The sequence below is a fragment of the Pecten maximus genome, chromosome 16, assembly GCF_902652985.1.
Source record: "Pecten maximus chromosome 16, xPecMax1.1, whole genome shotgun sequence".
Taxonomy (NCBI): Eukaryota; Metazoa; Mollusca; class Bivalvia; order Pectinida; family Pectinidae; genus Pecten; species Pecten maximus.
In genome coordinates, this window is record NC_047030.1 from 4,322,188 (window position 1) to 4,343,440 (window position 21,253).

At 36.4% G+C, this 21,253-nt stretch overlaps 1 protein-coding gene across 1 annotated transcript; it reads right to left on the reverse strand.

Annotated features, from left to right (window-relative positions):
• Positions 1 to 8,000: 8,000 nt before the first annotated feature.
• LOC117314544 (extensin-like) lies at positions 8,001 to 20,517 on the reverse strand. Its single transcript, XM_033868609.1, has 2 exons — positions 20,281 to 20,517; positions 8,001 to 9,134 (listed from the first exon to the last, which is right to left on the reverse strand). The coding sequence occupies exons 1-2, from the start codon at positions 20,515 to 20,517 to the stop codon at positions 8,001 to 8,003; spliced, it is 1,371 nt and encodes a 456-aa protein (XP_033724500.1).
• Between the last annotated feature and the right edge of the window lie 736 nt (positions 20,518 to 21,253).

Consider the following 21,253-nt stretch of genomic DNA (forward strand, 5'->3'; position numbering starts at 1 on the left):
CCTCTTATGACCCTGACTGTTGGTGTCTCCATGACACCCGTCCTCTAATTACCCTGACTGTTGGTGTCTCCATGACACCCGTCCTCTAATGACCCTGACTGTTGGTGTCTCCATGACACCCGTCCTCATATTACCCAGGTAATTAGTGTCAACTTAGAACACCATCATATCCTGTCGTCAAAAGGTTAGGTTGTTATTCACGAGTTATTGACGGACCTATCCAGGCACTGTATTGTATGTTACACTACGACAGCCGCACCAACTACGACGCCAGTCTACTACGGAAAGGCCGGTGTTGGTCACATTAAAACAGGGATTTCCTAATTATGGCAATATTTTATACAGTGTTAATGATTCTGCAATACAGATTACTTTTTCTGAAATTCAGTGACGGTAAGTAAATTTTGTTTATAAAACACAACATAATATCTATGGGGAATAGCGTTTCTTCTCGTTGTTCTTGTTCATGTATTGAATGCCAGGAATGATTTACTACTTTCTACGGAATATGTTTATTGATTAACTGCAAGCTAACTTCACAAAATGACAATTATATCGGTGCTTTATTTGGTACCCTCTTTCAAGCTAATTTTTCTGATATAAATTGTTGGATTGAAACCATAGACTCTAATTATTGTGTGTTATATACTTTGTTGGTCTTGACTTTTATAACGTGAAACGCTGCTATTTGATTACGAGTTTCATTTACAATGTATACGTGTTGATGAAGTATCGTTTTTGATATATTCTTGGAAAGTCTGTATGTAAGTCATCGACATGACCATATTTAGGACGTAGTGTTGGAGTGTCATCAACATGACTATAATTAGGACGTAGTGTTTGAGTGTCATTGACATGGCTATATTTAGGATGTAGTGTTGGAGTGCCATTGACATGACTATATTTAGGACGTAGTGTTGGAGTGTCATTACCATGACTATATTTAGGACGTAGTGTTGGAGTGTCATCGACATGACCATATTTAGGACGTAGTGTTTGAGTGTCATTGACATGACTATATTTAGGACGTAGTGTTGGAGTGTCATTGACATTACTATATTTAGGACGTAGTGTTGGAGTGTCATTGACATGACTATAATTAGGACGTAGTGTTGGAGTGTCATCGACATGACTATATTTAGGACGTAGTGTTGGAGTGTCATTACCATGACTATAATTAGGACGTAGTGTTGGAGTGTCATCGACATGACTATATTTAGGACGTAGTGTTGGAGTGTTATTGACATGACTATATTTAGGACGTAGTGTTGGAGTGTCATTGACATTACTATATTTAGGACGTAGTGTTGGAGTGTCATTGACATGACTATATTTAGGACGTAGTGTTGGAGTGTCATTGACATGACTATATTTAGGACGTAGTGTTGGAGTGTCATGACATTACCATATTTAGGACGTAGTGTTGAAGTGTCATTGACATAACTATATTTAGGACGTAGTGTTTGAGTGTTATTGACATGACTATATTTAGGACGTAGTGTTGGAGTGTTATTGACATGACTATATTTAGGACGTAGTGTTTGAGTGTTATTGACATGACTATATTTAGGACGTAGTGTTGGAGTGTCATCGACATGACTATATTTAGGACGTAGTGTTGGAGTGTCATTGACATGACCATATTTAGGACGTAGTGTTGGAGTGTTATTGACATGGCTATATTTAGGACGTAGTGTTGGAGTGTCATTGACATGGCTATATTTAAGACGTAGTGTTGGAGTGTCATTGACATGACTATATTTAGGACGTAGTGTTGGAGTGTCATGACATTACCATATTTAGGACGTAGTGTTGAAGTGTCATTGACATAACTATATTTATGACGTAGTGTTGGAGTGTCATCGACATGACCATATTTAGGACGTAGTGTTGGAGTGTCATTAACATAACTATAATTAGGACGTAGTGTTGGAGTGTCATTGACATGGCTATATTTAAGACGTAGTGTTGGAGTGTCATTGACATGGCTATATTTAAGACGTAGTGTTGGAGTGTCATTGACATGACTATATTTAGGACGTAGTGTTGGAGTGTCATTGACATGGCTATATTTAAGACGTAGTGTTGGAGTGTCATTGACATGGCTATATTTATGACGTAGTGTTGGAGTGTCATCGACATGACTATAATTAGGACGTAGTGTTGGAGTGTCATTGACATGACTATATTTAGGACGTAGTGTTTGAGTGTTATTGACATGAGTATATTTAGGACGTACTGTTGGAGTGTCATTGACATGACTATAATTAGGACGTAGTGTTGGAGTGTCATTGACATGGCTATATTTAGGACGTAGTGTTGGAGTGTCATTGACATGATTATAATTAGGACGTAGTGTTGGAGTGTCATTGACATGACTATAATTAGGACGTAGTGTTGGAGTGTCATTGACATGACTATATTTAGGACGTAGTGTTGGAGTGTCATTGACATGGCTATATTTAGGACGTAGTGTTGGAGTGTCATTGACATGACTATAATTAGGACGTAGTGTTGGAGTGTCATTGACATGGCTATATTTAGGACGTAGTGTTGGAGTGTCATTGACATGACTATAATTAGGACGTAGTGTTGGAGTGTCATTGACATGACTATATTTAGGACGTAGTGTTGGAGTGTCATTGACATGACTATATTTAGGACGTAGTGTTGGAGTGTCATTGACATGACTATATTTAGGACGTAGTGTTGGAGTGTCATTGACATGACTATATTTAGGACGTAGTGTTGGAGTGTCATCAACATGACTATAATTAGGACGTAGTGTTGGAGTGTCATTGACATGACTATAATTAGGACGTAGTGTTGGAGTGTCATTAACATGACTATAATTAGGACGTAGTGTCGGAGTGTTATTGACATGACTATAATTAGGACGTAGTGTTGGAGTGTCATTGACATGACTATAATTAGGACGTAGTGTTGTAGTGTCATTGACATGACTATATTTAGGACGTAGTGTTGGAGTGTCATTGACATGGCTATATTTAGGACGTAGTGTTGGAGTGTCATCGACATGACTATAATTAGGACGTAGTGTTGGAGTGTCATCGACATGACTATAATTAGGACGTAGTGTTGGAGTGTCATTGACATGACTATAATTAGGACGTAGTGTTGGAGTGTTATTGACATGACCATATTTAGGACGTAGTGTTGGAGTGTTATTGACATGACTATATTTAGGACGTAGTGTTGGAGTGTCATCGACATGGTTATATTTAGGACGTAGTGTTGGAGTGTCATTGACATGACTATATTTAGGACGTAGTGTTGGAGTGTCATAAACATGACTATAATTAGGACGTAGTGTCGGAGTGTCATGACATGACTATATTTAGGACGTAGTGTTGGAGTGTCATCGACATGACTATATTTAGGACGTAGTGTTGGAGTGTCATTGACATGACAATATTTAGGACGTAGTGTTGGCGTGTCATCGACATGACCATATTTAGGACGTAGTGTTGGAGTGTCATTGACATGACTATAATTAGGACGTAGTGTTGGAGTGTCATTGACATGACTATATTTAGGACGTAGTGTTGGAGTGTTATTACCATGACTATATTTAGGACGTAGTGTTGGAGTGTCATCGACATGACTATAATTAGGACGTAGTGTTGGAGTGTCATTGACATGGCTATATTTAGGACGTAGTGTTGGATTGTCATTGACATGACTATAATTAGGACGTAGTGTTGGAGTGTCATCGACATGACCATATTTAGGACGTAGTGTTGGAGTGTCATTGAATGGTTATATTTAGGACGTAGTGTTGGAGTGTCATTACCATGGCTATATTTAGGACGTAGTGTTGGAGTGTCATTAACATGACTATATTTAGGACGTAGTGTCGGAGTGTTATTGACATGACTATAATTAGGACGTAGTGTTTGAGTGTCATTGACATGACCATATTTAGGACGTAGTGTTGGAGTGTCATAAACATGACTATAATTAGGACGTAGTGTTGGAGTGTAAATTGGGTTTTAAGAGATGCGTCATCATATCTTAAGTAAATTTGACCGGATTATGATACGAAATGAGGCCGTTATATAAAGTCAAATGGTCATTGATAATAACTGTGACGGAGAAATAAGTGTTCTCCACTCTTCAATGTCCCATTCGAAACTTAAGTTACACATTCTTGTGTTGAGAGCTTTCTTTCCAAGAACGGCATACAGCGTTACAAACGTATTTGTTCGTGGTTGTGAACTATACTGGACATACTTTTATGTTGTTTAACATACGACTAAGTTCCTAAGGGTATCCGCCGATGATATGTAACAGCGGGAATGACTGATTTGGAACAAACTCTGCCCCATCTTCACCGACATATTTTTTTTTTCATTTAAGGTCTGATATCTTAAAGAGCTTATCAGAACAGACAACAAAGACCTAATTTTACTTGCAAATGTATCGACCATATGGTGTCCTAACATAAGTTGAGATAAACCCTGTTGAACTTGAGATCCAGGATATTACATACATTTCATCGTCAACTTAACCAGCAGGGACAACATATGACTGATATGTATGATAAGCGTGATGATATTTTTTTCCAATTGTTAAGTTTCCATTTCTGGATAGTAAATCCCTGCCTACCCGATAAACATGATACTTTTGATTCGAAAATTAAAGTTCTTGTCCCTGCTATGGCTATTACAGTTGGAAATGAATTTCGTAAAATACTTTATGAGATTAAAACAAAATTAATGTAATTCTTCATCCCATACCTAGAAAAATTGATTATGTCCAATTTTTGAACTCAAAATGGAGAGAAATTTATCAAACGGAATTTTGTTACGTCATTCATAATTCATTGTCCGTATCATGAATTTGCAATCGATTTCTGACGACTGGCACAACCACTTAAAAAGCGATCCATGTATATTACACCAGTGACATTTGCAAAGATACAACACTGTCGAATTCACTGGATAGCAGGCCGATCCTGTGACAAAAAGTCATCATTGATCGTTACCTCTTGTATTTTGTTCATGTTGTTGGTTTGGATTATGTAATGGGAACTCACACTATATCATGGAGAGTGTACAGTGATCAATGATATATAGGAAAGACACACAAGTCATATCGGTAATACAGAATAATGAATACAAAAATGCATCAAACTGCTGTTTCGTCATTTCATTTCAGTTTTGTCCTTGTAAATTTCCAACAGAGAGGACATTGCATAATTGTTCCCTGTATACAGTGCCATTAGAGGCAAATAACAAAGATCGAAGGACATTTTTATGACATTTTAAAACAACCTCATTTCCATTAGTGATATTGATATATTGGTAGCCGCCTAACTGTGTTGTTTATTGGATGCCTTGAGTAACAAGTCTGAATCAGTCACAGTAATGTTTAATTCACGAAATCGCAGCTATAAATAAAATGCATGAGTGATCGTAAATATTTATTAAAGAAAATCCGTTACAAAATTGTTCAAATCTCTGTACAAATATTGCGTTAGAGCCGACCTTTTTGTGTATTATCTAATCAAATGTGTTGAAATAAGTAATATACCTTGCGTTTGTAGACATTTTCTAATTTTTGCATTTTTAAACCGATTAGTGTATAACAACAAATCTAAAGTATATCCACTCCCTTAAGGTACATGTGTATACTTTATACTTTACTTAATGTAGATGTATGTATGTACAGCTCTCATCTTTTCCAAATATCTTGCAAGAATTTTAATATAATCTCATAATCGGAACCATGACAACAGGCAGCCAATCACAGTTTCGCTTTTCTGTATTACACGTATGTTCATAACGTGAGTTGTAGTGGGTGTTTTTTTGATTGATGGTACGTTTGTCATAACAGCATTGATCAAAATCAGAAGATCCATTGAATATGCTTGTGTTATTTTTCAGCCACTGTGACCGTTGTTGTTTGTGAATCTTTATCAACTACCATTACATGTGGCGGAGGAATAGAAGTGATTGACGCACGATATGGGAGATTTGACATTGTCACTTGCGTTCATAAGGCTATGGATATGGTTGGGTGTGGCGCCAGCGGCGTGTTCGAAGACATCCAAACTCAATGTGACGGTAAAACATCATGCAACCTGTCACCCTCCAACACAATTTACGGAGACCCATGTCGAAATACATATAAATACCTGGAAGTCACCTATGAATGTTTGCCAATACGTAAGTATATGCAAAACAATAGTTAATATCGTGTCGTTAAACTGTCATGTCGATGTATTTAAATCAATGTGATAGAGAAAACGGTCGATACCACAAGCAATATAATTTTGGGTTGTTTAATTATTGATGTAACAGATGTAAACGAGGTAATATTTCATAGCTTTATGATTTTGGTTGACACATGGTTTTACTTCATCCTCGTTTGAGATTTCTTACGGTTGATAAATCATTGTATCGACCTCAACAAAAAACTATCATGTTACAGTACATACACATTGGAAAAGGGAAAATGTACTACAATGTGATATATTCACATTTTCACTACGTTCCGCCTCAATGAACAGAGTAAGCTCAGATCACTTCATTTCCCGTTGAAGAATTTGGGTCGCGTGCTTCTGTTCTGAGAGACGAATCACTTTCTTGCCGACGTGTGAATACATTCAGAGTTTATAATGGCGATCGAGTTCTGTACCGCCTCAGACTTGAATGCAATTTCATTTTGTGAATTGTGTAACATTGTTATAAACGTATATAAACACAAGTGGAATAGCCGCTTTATGTGCTAATAAAAATGCCAGTATAATGCAGACAGTTTAGAAAACAGGATCTGACAGAACACTGACACTCCCGATAGCACCGAGCTCATGACCTACGCAGCGCAGTAGGTCTAACGTTAGCTGTATCTCGAATGACATGCTTGATACCATTTTAGTGGTCACAGAAAATAAACCTCAATTTTAACACTATTTAACAACACAAAACAGACGGTAGCAGCAGTATGCTATATCGAGCACATGGACACATTATTGTCGTAATTTGACTCAATCTAAACATATGGAGGACACAAGTTTCCAGCTGTCGAATACCGCCAATTTTCAAATCAATGTTTCTTTACTTAATATTATCAGAATTTACATCCCAAAACGTCAGTACGACAATGAAATCCAATATTTCAAGAGCACCATGTACATCATCAGCTAACCTGCGACTAAATTCCACATTGTATTCCCGGCTTTTAGACTGCATCACATACGGTCACAGGGGTTCGGCGTTAAATCTTGAGAAACATATGATATCTATAAATAATCGAAAGACTAAAAATCCAACATTGCTCATTTTCTTAACCGAGTCCCTGTGTCTCGAGTGACCAAATCACACTATAACCACAGGTGCCTGACTCGTTTAAAAAAATAATAACATATATAGAGTACATATAAATGAGAAAGATTCTGAACTCCCCCCAGGCTTGAAATCTGATGTATTTATTTCTAAGTACCGTAGCTTCGGTTGTTTTGGGTGGATTTTTTCGAAGTAGGACTTAAATTGAAGAGAAATGATCAATCTTTAAAATAAGCCATAACATGTTGTTGATTTCTCGATATTAGTTTACGAAATCGGGCGTGAAACTTCAAAATCCCCTCGATTTTGTTTAGTCGGACAAGTTGACGTATCGGGGTCACCACACTTTGACTCTATTGGACATAGCTTTAAATACGAAGCCCACGGGTTAATCAAGAGGTACGCTTCATCAGATCACCGAATACAACTATTACATACACTTACTTTATGTATACGAGCACCCTATCGACGGCCCCGGGACTTTTTATGCATACTGATAGCAGATTTTCCCCTTGAGTAGCCATGTTGTGTCAGCCGCGGTAAATTTGAACAAGCATTCTGATTGGTTAAATAACCTTTCTCATTTATATGTACTCTATATGTTATTATTTTATAAAACGAGTCGGGCACCTGTGCTCTCACTGACTATAGGATGTTGATTGGATAGGATATTGAGGATGTTGATGGGTATTATGGCGAATTGAGGGTGTCGAAAAGTGGGATTGGGGGTGTTGATGGGATTGGAATTGAGGATTTTGGTGGGACGGAGGAGTGAGTGTGTTGATTGGAAGGGGGATTGAGGATGTTGAAGGGAGGGGATGGAGGATGCTGATTGGATAGGGTATTGAGGCTGTTGATGGGATGGGGCATTGAGAATATTGTTGGGATGGGGGATTGAGGATGTTGATGGGATGGGGGATTGTGGATGTTGATGGGATGGGGGGGATTGAGGATGTTGATGGGATGGGGGATTGAGAATATTGTTGGGATGGGGGATGGAGGATGTTGATGGGATGGGGGATTGTGGATGTTGAAGGGATGGGGAATGGAGAATGTTGGTGGGATGGGGGATTGTGGATGTTGGTGGGATGGGGATTGTGAATGTTGATGGGATGGGGGATTGTGGATGTTGATGGGATGGGGGATGGAGAATGTTGATGGGATGGGGGATGGAGAATGTTGGTGGGATGGGGGATGGAGGATGTTGATGGGATGGGGGATTGAGGATGTTGGTGGGATGGAGGATGGAGATGGGATGGGGGATAGAGGATGTTGATGGGATGGGGGATTGAGGATGTTGATGGGATGTGGGATTGAGGATGTTGATCTGATAAGGTGATTGAGGATGTTGCTGGGATGGGGGATTGAGGATGTTGATGGGATGGGGGATTGTTGCTGTTGGTGGGATGGGGGATTGAGGATGTTGATGAGATGGGGGATTGAGGATGTTGATGGGATGGGGGATTGTGGCTGTTGGTGGGATGGGGAATTGAGGATGTTGATGGGATGGGGGATTGTGGCTGTTGGTGGGATGGGGGATTGAGGATGTTGATGGGATGGGGGATGGAGGATGTTGACGGGATGGGGAATTGAGGATGTTGATGGATGGGGGATTGAGGATGTTGATGGGATGGGGGATTGTGGCTGTTGGTGGGATGGGGGATTGAGGATGTTGATGGGATGGGGGATTGAGGATGTTGATGGGATGGGGGATTGAGGATGTTGATGGGAGGGGGGATTGTGGATGTTGGTGGGATGGGGGATTGTGGATGTTGATGGGATGGGGATGAAGAATGTTGATGGGATGGGGGATGTAGAATGTTGCTGGGATGGGGGATGGAGAATGTTGATGGGATGGGGGATTGTGGATGTCGGTGGGATGGGGGATTGTGGATGTTGGTGGGATGGGTGATTGTGGATGTCGGTGGGATGGGGGTTGGAGGATGTTGATGAGATGGAGGATGGAGAATGTTGATGGGATGGATATTGAGGAGTTCAATAGGGTTGGGGATTGAGGATGTTGGGCGGGATTGGAGATTGAGGGTGCTGATGTTGATTCATATTGTAGTTTTTATTGCAGACGTTTCTTGCATTTGTTGACATTTGTCATTGTCATTATAAGATATTTACATTCTGTGTTGCGTTTGCCTTTATATCGTTAATTATCAAATTGTAGCAAATGAAACTATACTACAATTTCCTTTTTTATTTTTATTTTTTTTTCTAGTTTTGCTGTCAAATTCAACGTATAATAAAATATGTACTATAATTTGGCATATTTATAAGCCACTGTATGTATATTACATATATATATATATCTTTAAACAAATACAGCTTATCTTCATCTTGGAACCATTTACAAAAATCAGCTTCAGCAAAAACAAGCATAAACATTCATTACATCCATTATAATCCTTCATTAAGATTTTTGGCGATAGTACACTGCACACACACAATCCACATGCCCAATATAAACCGGAAATGTAAGCATGGCGGGTAATACAACGATACGGTCGTCGGATAAGCGGATTTAAAAAAACAACACAAAAACCGTGTAATATATTTTTAATTTTTTTTTTTAGGCCTAGTCAATAGATATATAAGGTACAGTACACAATATGGAAACTAGTAAATTAAATCAGTGTGTGAATGAAGTATGACGAGTGAGAGCCCTCTTGTGAGAGGACAAATATTGTAATGTGTATTGCTATAAATCTGAGTGAATAAAATGTTTGTTTGAAAAAAAAAAAAAAAAAAAGATTTTTGGTTAATGATTTAAACCAAAAGAATATATCAATCAATTATGTTTACAGCACCAATTATTTGTCTAAAGCATTTAGTTATATAATATAAGCCACAACAACAAAGATAAAGCAAATTCATTATAAGAAATGAAGTTGTTATGTTAGTATAAGCGCAATAGATACGAAATTAACAAAATTGTCAAAATTATTACAGGGGCTCGGCTTCGAATTTCGAGAAAAAACTTAGCACTTATATATGTGTATGGTCAAGGAATGGAAATGGCAATATATTATCTACCCATTGCAATGGAACGTATATGTGTTTAGAAGAGATATATAGCTGAAAGTTAAAAACATGATCCAAACAACAAGCGGAAGTCACCAAACTAGGGAATCGTAATGATGCATATTAAATTATCTATGGAATGATAAACCGTGCAATACACGAAATACGCCTCGACCAATAAGGGATTCAAGTATAAAATGACATAACGCAGCTAAGAAAGTCAGCGTTTACTTGGTCAAAGGCACCGGTCGTACACCTAAGTTATAGTCATTGTAAAACCCAGATTTCCCCTAAACGAAAATAACAGAAGCGAAAGAAAAACAGGAAGGTGAACCAGTGTAATGTATTTACAGAGTGTGGGGACAAACATGGGACAGACGGGTCATTCGTTTTTAATAATAGTTACAATAACTAGGATGTAAGTAATTGGAGATACAAACGCATTAAATGAATCAACTCTATTAATACATTAGATGTGGATCGATGCATGTCTGCGTCCATTGGAAACTAACACCAACTATAAATACTAGATAGGTGAAGATACTGGTGTGATGATGTTGATTGTTTGGTTGTCGGGCGGCCTGTTCATCGGTATGTGAAATGGCATTGACGTATTGGCTACGGGGGAGTAGGTTAGGTGATGAAACTATTGAAATTATAGTTATCATTGGATTGGATTAACATATCTTTGTTCAATTCAGAATTAAAATATTTGCAAAAACGTTGAGTTTCATCACGAAAATGAAAACTTTATTAATTTATTTATGAAAAAATATTTAAATTTATCTACGTCATTTAAATGTGAACCATTTAATCAAAACAAAAGCACAACGGAGAAGAAATATCATTACATAATCTCTAGCCCTAACCCAACAGAAATAAATGTACATGTAATTACGGAATTCTTTACTAGCTTGCCATTTTAATAGTCATAAATTCATCAATTATCTATCAGTTGTTCATTTTAAACATCATTATTTGGATATTGTCATGCTTTTCAATGGCCATAACTTCACCAATTCTCAATCTATAATATTTTGTCCATTATAAATATCATTATTTGTGTATTGTTATGTCCATTGATTTCAAGCTAGACATTACAAAATATCACGCCGAACCATTGAAACGTTTGAAGGGAAATAATGAAATATATGTCTTTTATCGATTTTCTCTGTATTTGACCCAATGCCACACTATTGACATTGTCCCATATTGAGGACAGTATCAAATTATATGCTTTACAAATAATGACGGATGAAAAGTTGTTTCCATTAATAATGGAAATACTTCACTCTAAGTCACTAACTAAGTAAGATCGCAAAATAAATATGGATAGTTTGAAGAATTGTTCCTCAAATCTGATTAATTTAAGTTTTGAACATTCACATATATTAAAAAAGGTATTAAAATGTGATAATCACAATTGTTAATCTTCTTAATGAAATCAACTATGAATTTGATATTTTTTTTTATATCTATTTGAATCTAAATGATAAGGAAAAAACGAAATAGTTTCCTACGCCTGCCACATAGAAATTGTTTTGTTCTAGAATTAGGTTCATCTGAATGCTTATATCTTTTAAATTTCCGGAATTTGTGAAATCGATAACTTTTTGTCAGGCCAGTATTTATACAAAATGTATAGGCCTCTTGTTCTACACTTCAAAGTACTTTAGAGGGTAAATAAAGTTCAAATATTGTCGCCTGCTCTTTCTCATTGATCGGATATATTCAATTATAAACTCATTATCGATTTGAACGTTCATGGACTTTTACAATAAACAGTGGCTATGTGTTTTGCGTAACTTACTTCGCTCTTGACATTGTCCAAGGTTTGGAACAAACACGAAAGTAGTAAAGTTGGTCATACGTATAAACCCGTTCTCTAAACGGCTGAACACCCATTGATTCGGGGTCTGTTCTCTTAACGTATCTTTCATTAAAAAAATCAAAATGGAAACAAATGGCTAGAGCACCTAAAACAATGAACCAAAGATATTTGCAAATGGATATCACCTATGAATTAATATGAATTAATTTATTAAAACTAATAAAAATAAAGAGCTTTATAACGACAAACCGTGGGGACTTAAAGTACGCCAGATGTTAATGACAAACCTCGGGGACTTACAGTCCACCAGTATGTTAATGACAAACATCGGGGACTTACAGTCCGCCAGTATGTTAATGACAAACCTCGGGGACTTACAGTCCACCAGTATGTTAATGACAAACCTCGGGGACTGACAGTCCGCCAGTATGTTAATGACAAACCTCGGGGACTTACAGTCCACCAGTATGTTAATGACAAACCTCGGGGACTTACAGTCCACCAGTATGGTAATGACAAACCTCGGGACTTACAGTCCGCGAGTATGTTAATGACAAACCTCGGGGACTTACAGTCCGCCAGTATGCTAATGACAAACCTCGGGACTTACAGTCCGCGAGTATGTTAATGACAAACCTCGGGGACTTACAGTCCGCCAGTATGGTAATGACAAACCTCGGGGACTTACAGTCCGCCAGTATGTTAATGACAAACCTCTGGGACTTACAGTCCGCCAGTATGTTAATGACAAATCCTCGGGGACTTACAGTCCGCCAGTATGTTAATGACAAACCTCGGGGACTTACAGTCCGCCAGTATGGTAATGACAAACCTCGGGGACTTACAGTCCGCCAGTATGTTAATGACAAACCTCGGGGACTTACAGTCCACCAGTATGTTAATGACAAACCTCGGGGACTTACAGTCCGCCAGTATGTTAATGACAAACCTCGGGGACTTACAGTCCACCAGTATGTTAATGACAAACCTCGGGGACTTACAGTCCACCAGTATGTTAATGACAAACCTCGGGGACTTACAGTCCACCAGTAGTGTTAATGACAAACCTCGGGGACTTACAGTCCGCCAGTATGTTAATGACAAACCTCGGGGACTTACAGTCCACCAGTATGTTAATGACAAACCTCGGGGACTTACAGTCCGCCAGTATGTTAATGACAAACATTGGGACTTACAGTCCGCCAGTGTAATGACAAACCTCGGGGACTTACAGTCCACCAGTATGTTAATGACAAACCTCGGGGACTTACAGTCCACCAGTATGTTAATGACAAACCTCGGGGACTTACAGTCCACCAGTATGTTAATGACAAACCTCGGGGACTTACAGTCCACCAGTATGTTAATGACAAACCTCGGGGACTTACAGTCCGCCAGTATGTTAATGACAAACATTGGGACATCGTATTACAGACGGAAATTAAAGAGTAAGATAAAGATAATAAACTGTGTTACACACGAAGTGACTTACTGATAGATTAACCACTGACGAAATGATGAATTAACCACTGACTAAATGATGGATTAAACACTGATTAAATGATGGATTAACCACTGACTGAATGACGGATTAACCACTGACGGAATGATGGATTAAACACTGACTAAATGATGGATTAACCACTGACTGAATGATGGATTAACCACTGACCGAATGATGGATTAAACACTGACTAAATGATGGATTAACCACTGACTGAATGACAGATTAACCACTGACGGAATGATGGATTAAACACTGACTAAATGATGGATTAACCACTGACTGAATGATGGATTAACCACTGACGGAATGATGGATTAAACACTGACTAAATGATGGATTAACCACTGACGGAATGATGGATTAACCGCTGACCGAATGATGGATTAACCAATGACGGAATGATGGATTAACCACTGACGGAATGATGGATTAACCAATGACGGAATGATAGATTAACCACTGACGGAATGATGGATTAACCACTGACTGAATGATGGATTAACCACTGACGGAATGATGGATTAAACATTGCCTGAATGATGGATTAACCACTGACGGAATGATGAATTAACCACTGAAGAAATGATTGATTAACCTCTAACGGAATGATGAATTAACCACTGATCATTGGTGAACGATGGATTAAACACATGAATACTGCCAATAATGTCATCATGACATCATAATTGATTACGTCATTACTAAGACACTGAGTGCTCAGAACTATTTGCCGCCATGTTAAACATAATTTGACGTATTTCAGTGTTATCTTAAATTTATAGTTATATAATAAGAACAACAATAACAACTTTTTTTTTTTATTAATTTGACGAAAATGACCTTAGACCATTTTTATGCTTTTATAAGCAACTGAAAATTCATGTCCTTTCGGGCGAATACATTTATTCATACACTTACAAACGTAGTTTTCTAAGGTAAAAGGTGTTATTACTTAAAACAAAAAAGAAAAGAAAAAAATCCACGCTACATTTAAGTCAAGTATTCTCAATGATATTTTCTGAATATCTTTAGCCTATACATGTACATGGACAATTAACCTTAAGACAGATCGTTAAATCCTGTTATATTACAGCGGGTATTAGCCTTGATTAAAATGAAACCTACACATGATTATAATCAATTTTGATTAATATAAAAATAGTCATCAAATAAACGATATAACGCAACCGGTTTGATATCTACCTGTGTCTTGTCCTGTTTAAATTCAATGTAAATAGTTTTCCTGATTCTCAATAGATCTTGTGGCAGTATTGATGTATGTATGAACAATTGCTTCTGTTACACAGTATAACCTATCATACATAAAATAAAACCTTGATATTGTCGTCAAGCCTCTGTTACACAGAATAACCTGTCATAGATAAAATAAAACATTGATATTGTCGTTGTTAAACATTATAACCTGTCATAGAAAAATAAAACCTTGATATTGTCGTCAAGCCTCTGTTACACAGTATAACCTATCATAGATAAAATAAAACATTGATATTGTCGTCAAGCCTCTGTTACACAATATTACCTGTCATAGATAAAATAAAACCTTGATATTGTCGTCAAGCCTCTGTTACACAGAATAACCTGTCATAGATAAAATAAAACATTGATATTGTCGTTGTTAAACATTATAACCTGTCATAGAAAAATAAAACCTTGATATTGTCGTCAAGCCTCTGTTACACAGTATAACCTATCATAGATAAAATAAAACATTGATATTGTCGTCAAGCCTCTGTTACACAATATTACCTGTCATAGATAAAATAAAACCTTGATATTGTCGTCAAGCCTCTGTTACACAGTATAACCTGTCATAGATAAAATAAAACCTTCATATTGTCGTCAAGCCTCTGTTACACAGTATAACCTGTCATAGATAACATAAAACATTGATATTGTCGTCAAGCCTCTGTTAAACATTATAACCTGTCATAGATAAAATAAAACATTGATATTGTCGTCAAGCCTCTGTTAAACATTATAACCTGTCATAGAAAAATAAAACATTGATATTGTCGTCAAGCCTCTGTTACACAGAATAACCTGTCATAGATAACATAAAACATTGATATTGTCGTCAAGCCTCTGTTATACAGTATAACCTGTCATAGATAAAATAAAACATTGATATTGTCGTCAAGCCTCTGTTACACATTATAATCTGTCATAGATAAAATAAAACATTGATATTGTCGTCAAGCCTCTGTTATACAGTATAACCTGTTATAGATAAAATAAAACATTGATATTGTCGTCAAGCCTCTGTTACACAGTATAACCTGTCATAGATAAAATAAAACATTGATATTGTCGTCAAGCCTCTGTTATACAGTATAACCTGTCATAGATAAAATAAAACATTGATATTGTCGTCAAGCCTCTGTTACACATTATAATCTGTCATAGATAAAATAAAACATTGATATTGTCGTCAAGCCTCTGTTACACAGAATAACCTGTCATAGATAAAATAAAACCTTGATATTGTCGCCAAATCTCTGTTACACATTATAACCTGTCATAGATAAAATAAAACCTTGATATTGTCGTCAAGCCTCTGTTACACAGTATAACCTGTCATAGATAAAATAAAACCTTCATATTGTCGTCAAGCCTCTGTTACACAGTATAACCTGTCATAGATAACATAAAACATTGATATTGTCGTCAAGCCTCTGTTAAACATTATAACCTGTCATAGATAAAATAAAACATTGATATTGTCGTCAAGCCTCTGTTAAACATTATAACCTGTCATAGAAAAATAAAACCTTGATATTGTCGTCAAGCCTCTGTTACACAGAATAACCTGTCATAGATAACATAAAACATTGATATTGTCGTCAAGCCTCTGTTATACAGTATAACCTGTCATAGATAAAATAAAACATTGATATTGTCGTCAAGCCTCTGTTATACAGTATAACCTGTTATAGATAAAATAAAACATTGATATTGTCGTCAAGCCTCTGTTACACAGTATAACCTGTCATAGATAAAATAAAACATTGATATTGTCGTCAAGCCTCTGTTATACAGTATAACCTGTCATAGATAAAATAAAACATTGATATTGTCGTCAAGCCTCTGTTACACATTATAATCTGTCATAGATAAAATAAAACATTGATATTGTCGTCAAGCCTCTGTTACACATTATAACCTGTCATAGATAAAATAAAACCTTGATATTGTCGTCAAGCCTCTGTTACACATTATAACCTGTCATAGATAAAATAAAACCTTGATATTGTCGTCAAGCCTCTGTTATACAGTATAACCTGTCATAGGTAAAATAAAACATTGATATTGTCGTCAAGCCTCTGTTACACAGTATAACCTGTCATAGATAAAATAAAACATTGATATTGTCGCCAAGCCTCCGTTACACAATAAAACCTGTCATAGATATATAAAACATTGATATTGTCGTCAAGCCTCTGTTACACATTATAACCTGTCATAGATAAAATAAAACATTGATATTGTCGTCAAGCCTCTGTTACACATTATAACCTGTCATAGGTAAAATAAAACATTGATATTGTCGTCAAGCCTCTGTTACACAGTATAACCTGTCATAGATAAAATAAAACATTGATATTGTCGTCAAGCCTCTGTTATACAGTATAACCTGTCATAGATAAAATAAAACATTGATATTGTCGTCAAGCCTCTGTTACACAGTATAACCTGTCATAGATAAAATAAAACATTGATATTGTCGTCAAGCCTCTGTTACACAGAATAACCTGTTATAGATAAAATAAAACCTTGATATTGTCGTCAAGCCTCTGTTACACAGTATAACCTGTCATAGATAAAATAAAACCTTGATATTGTCGTCAAGCCTCTGTTACACAGAATAACCTGTCATAGATAAAATAAAACCTTGATATTGTCGCCAAATCTCTGTTACACATTATAACCTGTCATAGATAAAATAAAACCTTGATATTGTCGTCAAGCCTCTGTTACACAGTATAACCTGTCATAGATAAAATAAAACCTTCATATTGTCGTCAAGCCTCTGTTACACAGTATAACCTGTCATAGATAACATAAACATTGATATTGTCGTCAAGCCTCTGTTAAACATTATAACCTGTCATAGATAAAATAAAACATTGATATTGTCGTCAAGCCTCTGTTAAACATTATAACCTGTCATAGAAAAATAAAACCTTGATATTGTCGTCAAGCCTCTGTTACACAGAATAACCTGTCATAGATAACATAAAACATTGATATTGTCGTCAAGCCTCTGTTATACAGTATAACCTGTCATAGATAAAATAAAACATTGATATTGTCGTCAAGCCTCTGTTATACAGTATAACCTGTCATAGATAAAATAAAACATTGATATTGTCGTCAAGCCTCTGTTATACAGTATAACCTGTCATAGATAAAATAAAACATTGATATTGTCGTCAAGCCTCTGTTACACATTATAATCTGTCATAGATAAAATAAAACATTGATATTGTCGTCAAGCCTCTGTTACACATTATAACCTGTCATAGATAAAATAAAACCTTGATATTGTCGTCAAGCCTCTGTTACACATTATAACCTGTCATAGATAAAATAAAACCTTGATATTGTCGTCAAGCCTCTGTTATACAGTATAACCTGTCATAGGTAAAATAAAACATTGATATTGTCGTCAAGCCTCTGTTACACAGTATAACCTGTCATAGATAAAATAAAACATTGATATTGTCGCCAAGCCTCCGTTACACAATATAACCTGTCATAGATATATAAAACATTGATATTGTCGTCAAGCCTCTGTTACACATTATAACCTGTCATAGATAAAATAAAACATTGATATTGTCGTCAAGCCTCTGTTACACATTATAACCTGTCATAGGTAAAATAAAACATTGATATTGTCGTCAAGCCTCTGTTACACAGTATAACCTGTCATAGATAAAATAAAACATTGATATTGTCGTCAAGCCTCTGTTACACAGTATAACCTGTCATAGATAAAATAAAACATTGGTATTGTCGTCAAGCCTCTGTTACACATTATAACCTGTCATAGATAAAATAAAACATTGATATTGTCGTCAAGCCTCTGTTACACAGTATAATCTGTCACAGATAAAATAAAACATTGATATTGTCGTCAAGCCTCTGTTACACAGAATAACCTGTCATAGATAAAATAAAACCTTGATATTGTCGTCAAGCCTCTGTTACACAGTATAACCTGTCATAGATAAAATAAAACCTTGATATTGTCGTCAAGCCTCTGTTACACATTATAATCTGTCATAGATAAAATAAAACCTTGATATTGTCACCAAGCCTCTGTTACACAGTATAATCTGTCATAGATAAAATAAAACATTGATATTGTCGTCAAGCCTCTGTTAAACATTATAATCTGTCATAGATAAAATAAAATATTGATATTGTCGTCAAGCCTCTGTTACACAGTATAACCTGTCATAGATAAAATAAAATATTGATATTGTCGTCAAGCCTCTGTTATACAGTATAACCTGTTATAGATAAAATAAAACATTGATATTGTCGTCAAGCCTCTGTTACACAATATTACCTGTCATAGATAAAATAAAACCTTGATATTGTCGTCAAGCCTCTGTTACACATTATAACCTGTCATAGATAAAATAAAACATTGATATTGTCGTCAAGCCTCTGTTACACATTATAATCTGTTATAGATAAAATAAAACATTGATATTGTCGTCAAGCCTCTGTTACACATTATAATCTGTCATAGATAAAATAAAACATTGATATTGTCGCCAAGCCTCCGTTACACAATATTATCTGTTATAGAGAAAATAAAACCTTGATATTGTCGTCAAGCCTCTGTTACACATTATAATCTGTTATAGATAAAATAAAACCTTGATATTGTCGTCAAGCCTCTGTTACACATTATAACCTGTCATAGATAAAATAAAACCTTGATATAGTCGCCAAGCTTCTGTTACAAAGCATGATTTTTCACTGAGAAAATAAAACCTCCATACTGTTGCCTAGCTTCTGTAACACAGTTTAACCTGTCACTTAGAAAATCGATGTTACATCTAATTTTAAGGGAGATGATACAGAGGTTCATTTGCCTGTGTGCTCGTTTTTTAGCAATTGTTGATCAAAGATTAGAATTTGTGATTTTACGTGAATTCTGCTGTTTTGACCATACACACAAAAAATCAAAGCAATATCCTAAAAGTGTGTCATCAGATATGTATGAATGTTCTTGGAATGGACAAAACTAGCATACTCTTTTTAGATTTTAAAGTTATATTGATGTAGCCAATATTTTTTTTATCAGAATAGCAATTGATGTAACTCCTACTCCTAAGTTTTGAAGTATAAAATATCCAATTTTTCACCTTTTTTTGCTAGATAAAACGCTTAGTATAACAAGTTCTGCAGACAAACTTTTAAATATATTTTGCATATCAAATGGGAAAATGTTTTTCTTTCTAAAACTGATACAAAAATGTTTTATAACAATCAAAGTTCGTTGCTTTTACAAGATATATACCAAGCTTTCGGAATGTCATCCTGTGTCTACCCTGGATTCTTACCTTTCTAATCAGTACTCGGTCACCCATGCTGATGTTTGACTCTCGTACCCGACTGTTGTAAGCAGCCTTGTTTTGTTCGGCCTGTGGACCAGATTCTCGAACTGGAGACTTATAAGCATACTCAAGTCTCTGCCTCATTCGTTGGACAGGAAGAGCAACCGGTTCCATCACTTTTGGTGGCAATATAAGCTTGACCCAGTGCTGATACATAGCTTTTCCAATCAGACTTTTGGTCATCCTCTAAGGTAGCTAGCATCTTATGGAGAGTTTGGTTAAATCGCTCCTCAGAACCATTTCCTATTGGATGGTATGGAGTGGTTCTAACCTTCCTAACCCCAGCAATCTTACATAGGGCCCTTATGAATTTACTACAGAATTGTTTTTCCTGGTCAGACAACAATTTCTATGGGAAATTATTATGAACGATGAAGTTTTTACATAAGGTTTTTGCTGTTGTGGAGGTACGGGACTAATAGGGCGTTACTGTGTAAAATGATAAGTGATTACTAAGATATTCTCATAACCCTCTTTTGATTTTTCAAGCTCGAAATGTCAGCACAAGGCAACTCTAATGGCTTAGTGGTTCAATGAGAACCAACCCAGCCACTGGCCTCACAGGGGTTTTCCTCCTAATACACTTACCACAATGATCGACCTTGTGACAAACATCTTTTTTTTTTAGTCCAAGCCAATAAAATATCCGCCGAGCTAGCCACAGGGTTTTCTCATTTCAATGGTGTCCAACATCGCCCCTTCTCCTTGAGAAACCATCGCACCTCAGGAGACTCATCCTTCAGTCCTTCTCTCCCTGGAAAAGGTTTCCTACTGCAGAGGTGTACAGGTCAACCAATCACTATCCTTGCCCAGTCTGCTCTACTGATATAATTTGGATTTCCACCAGTCCCATATCAGGCAAAAGAGAGGCTAGATTTAATGGTAATGAGTCGGCGAGTGGTACTAAAACTGTGGCAGC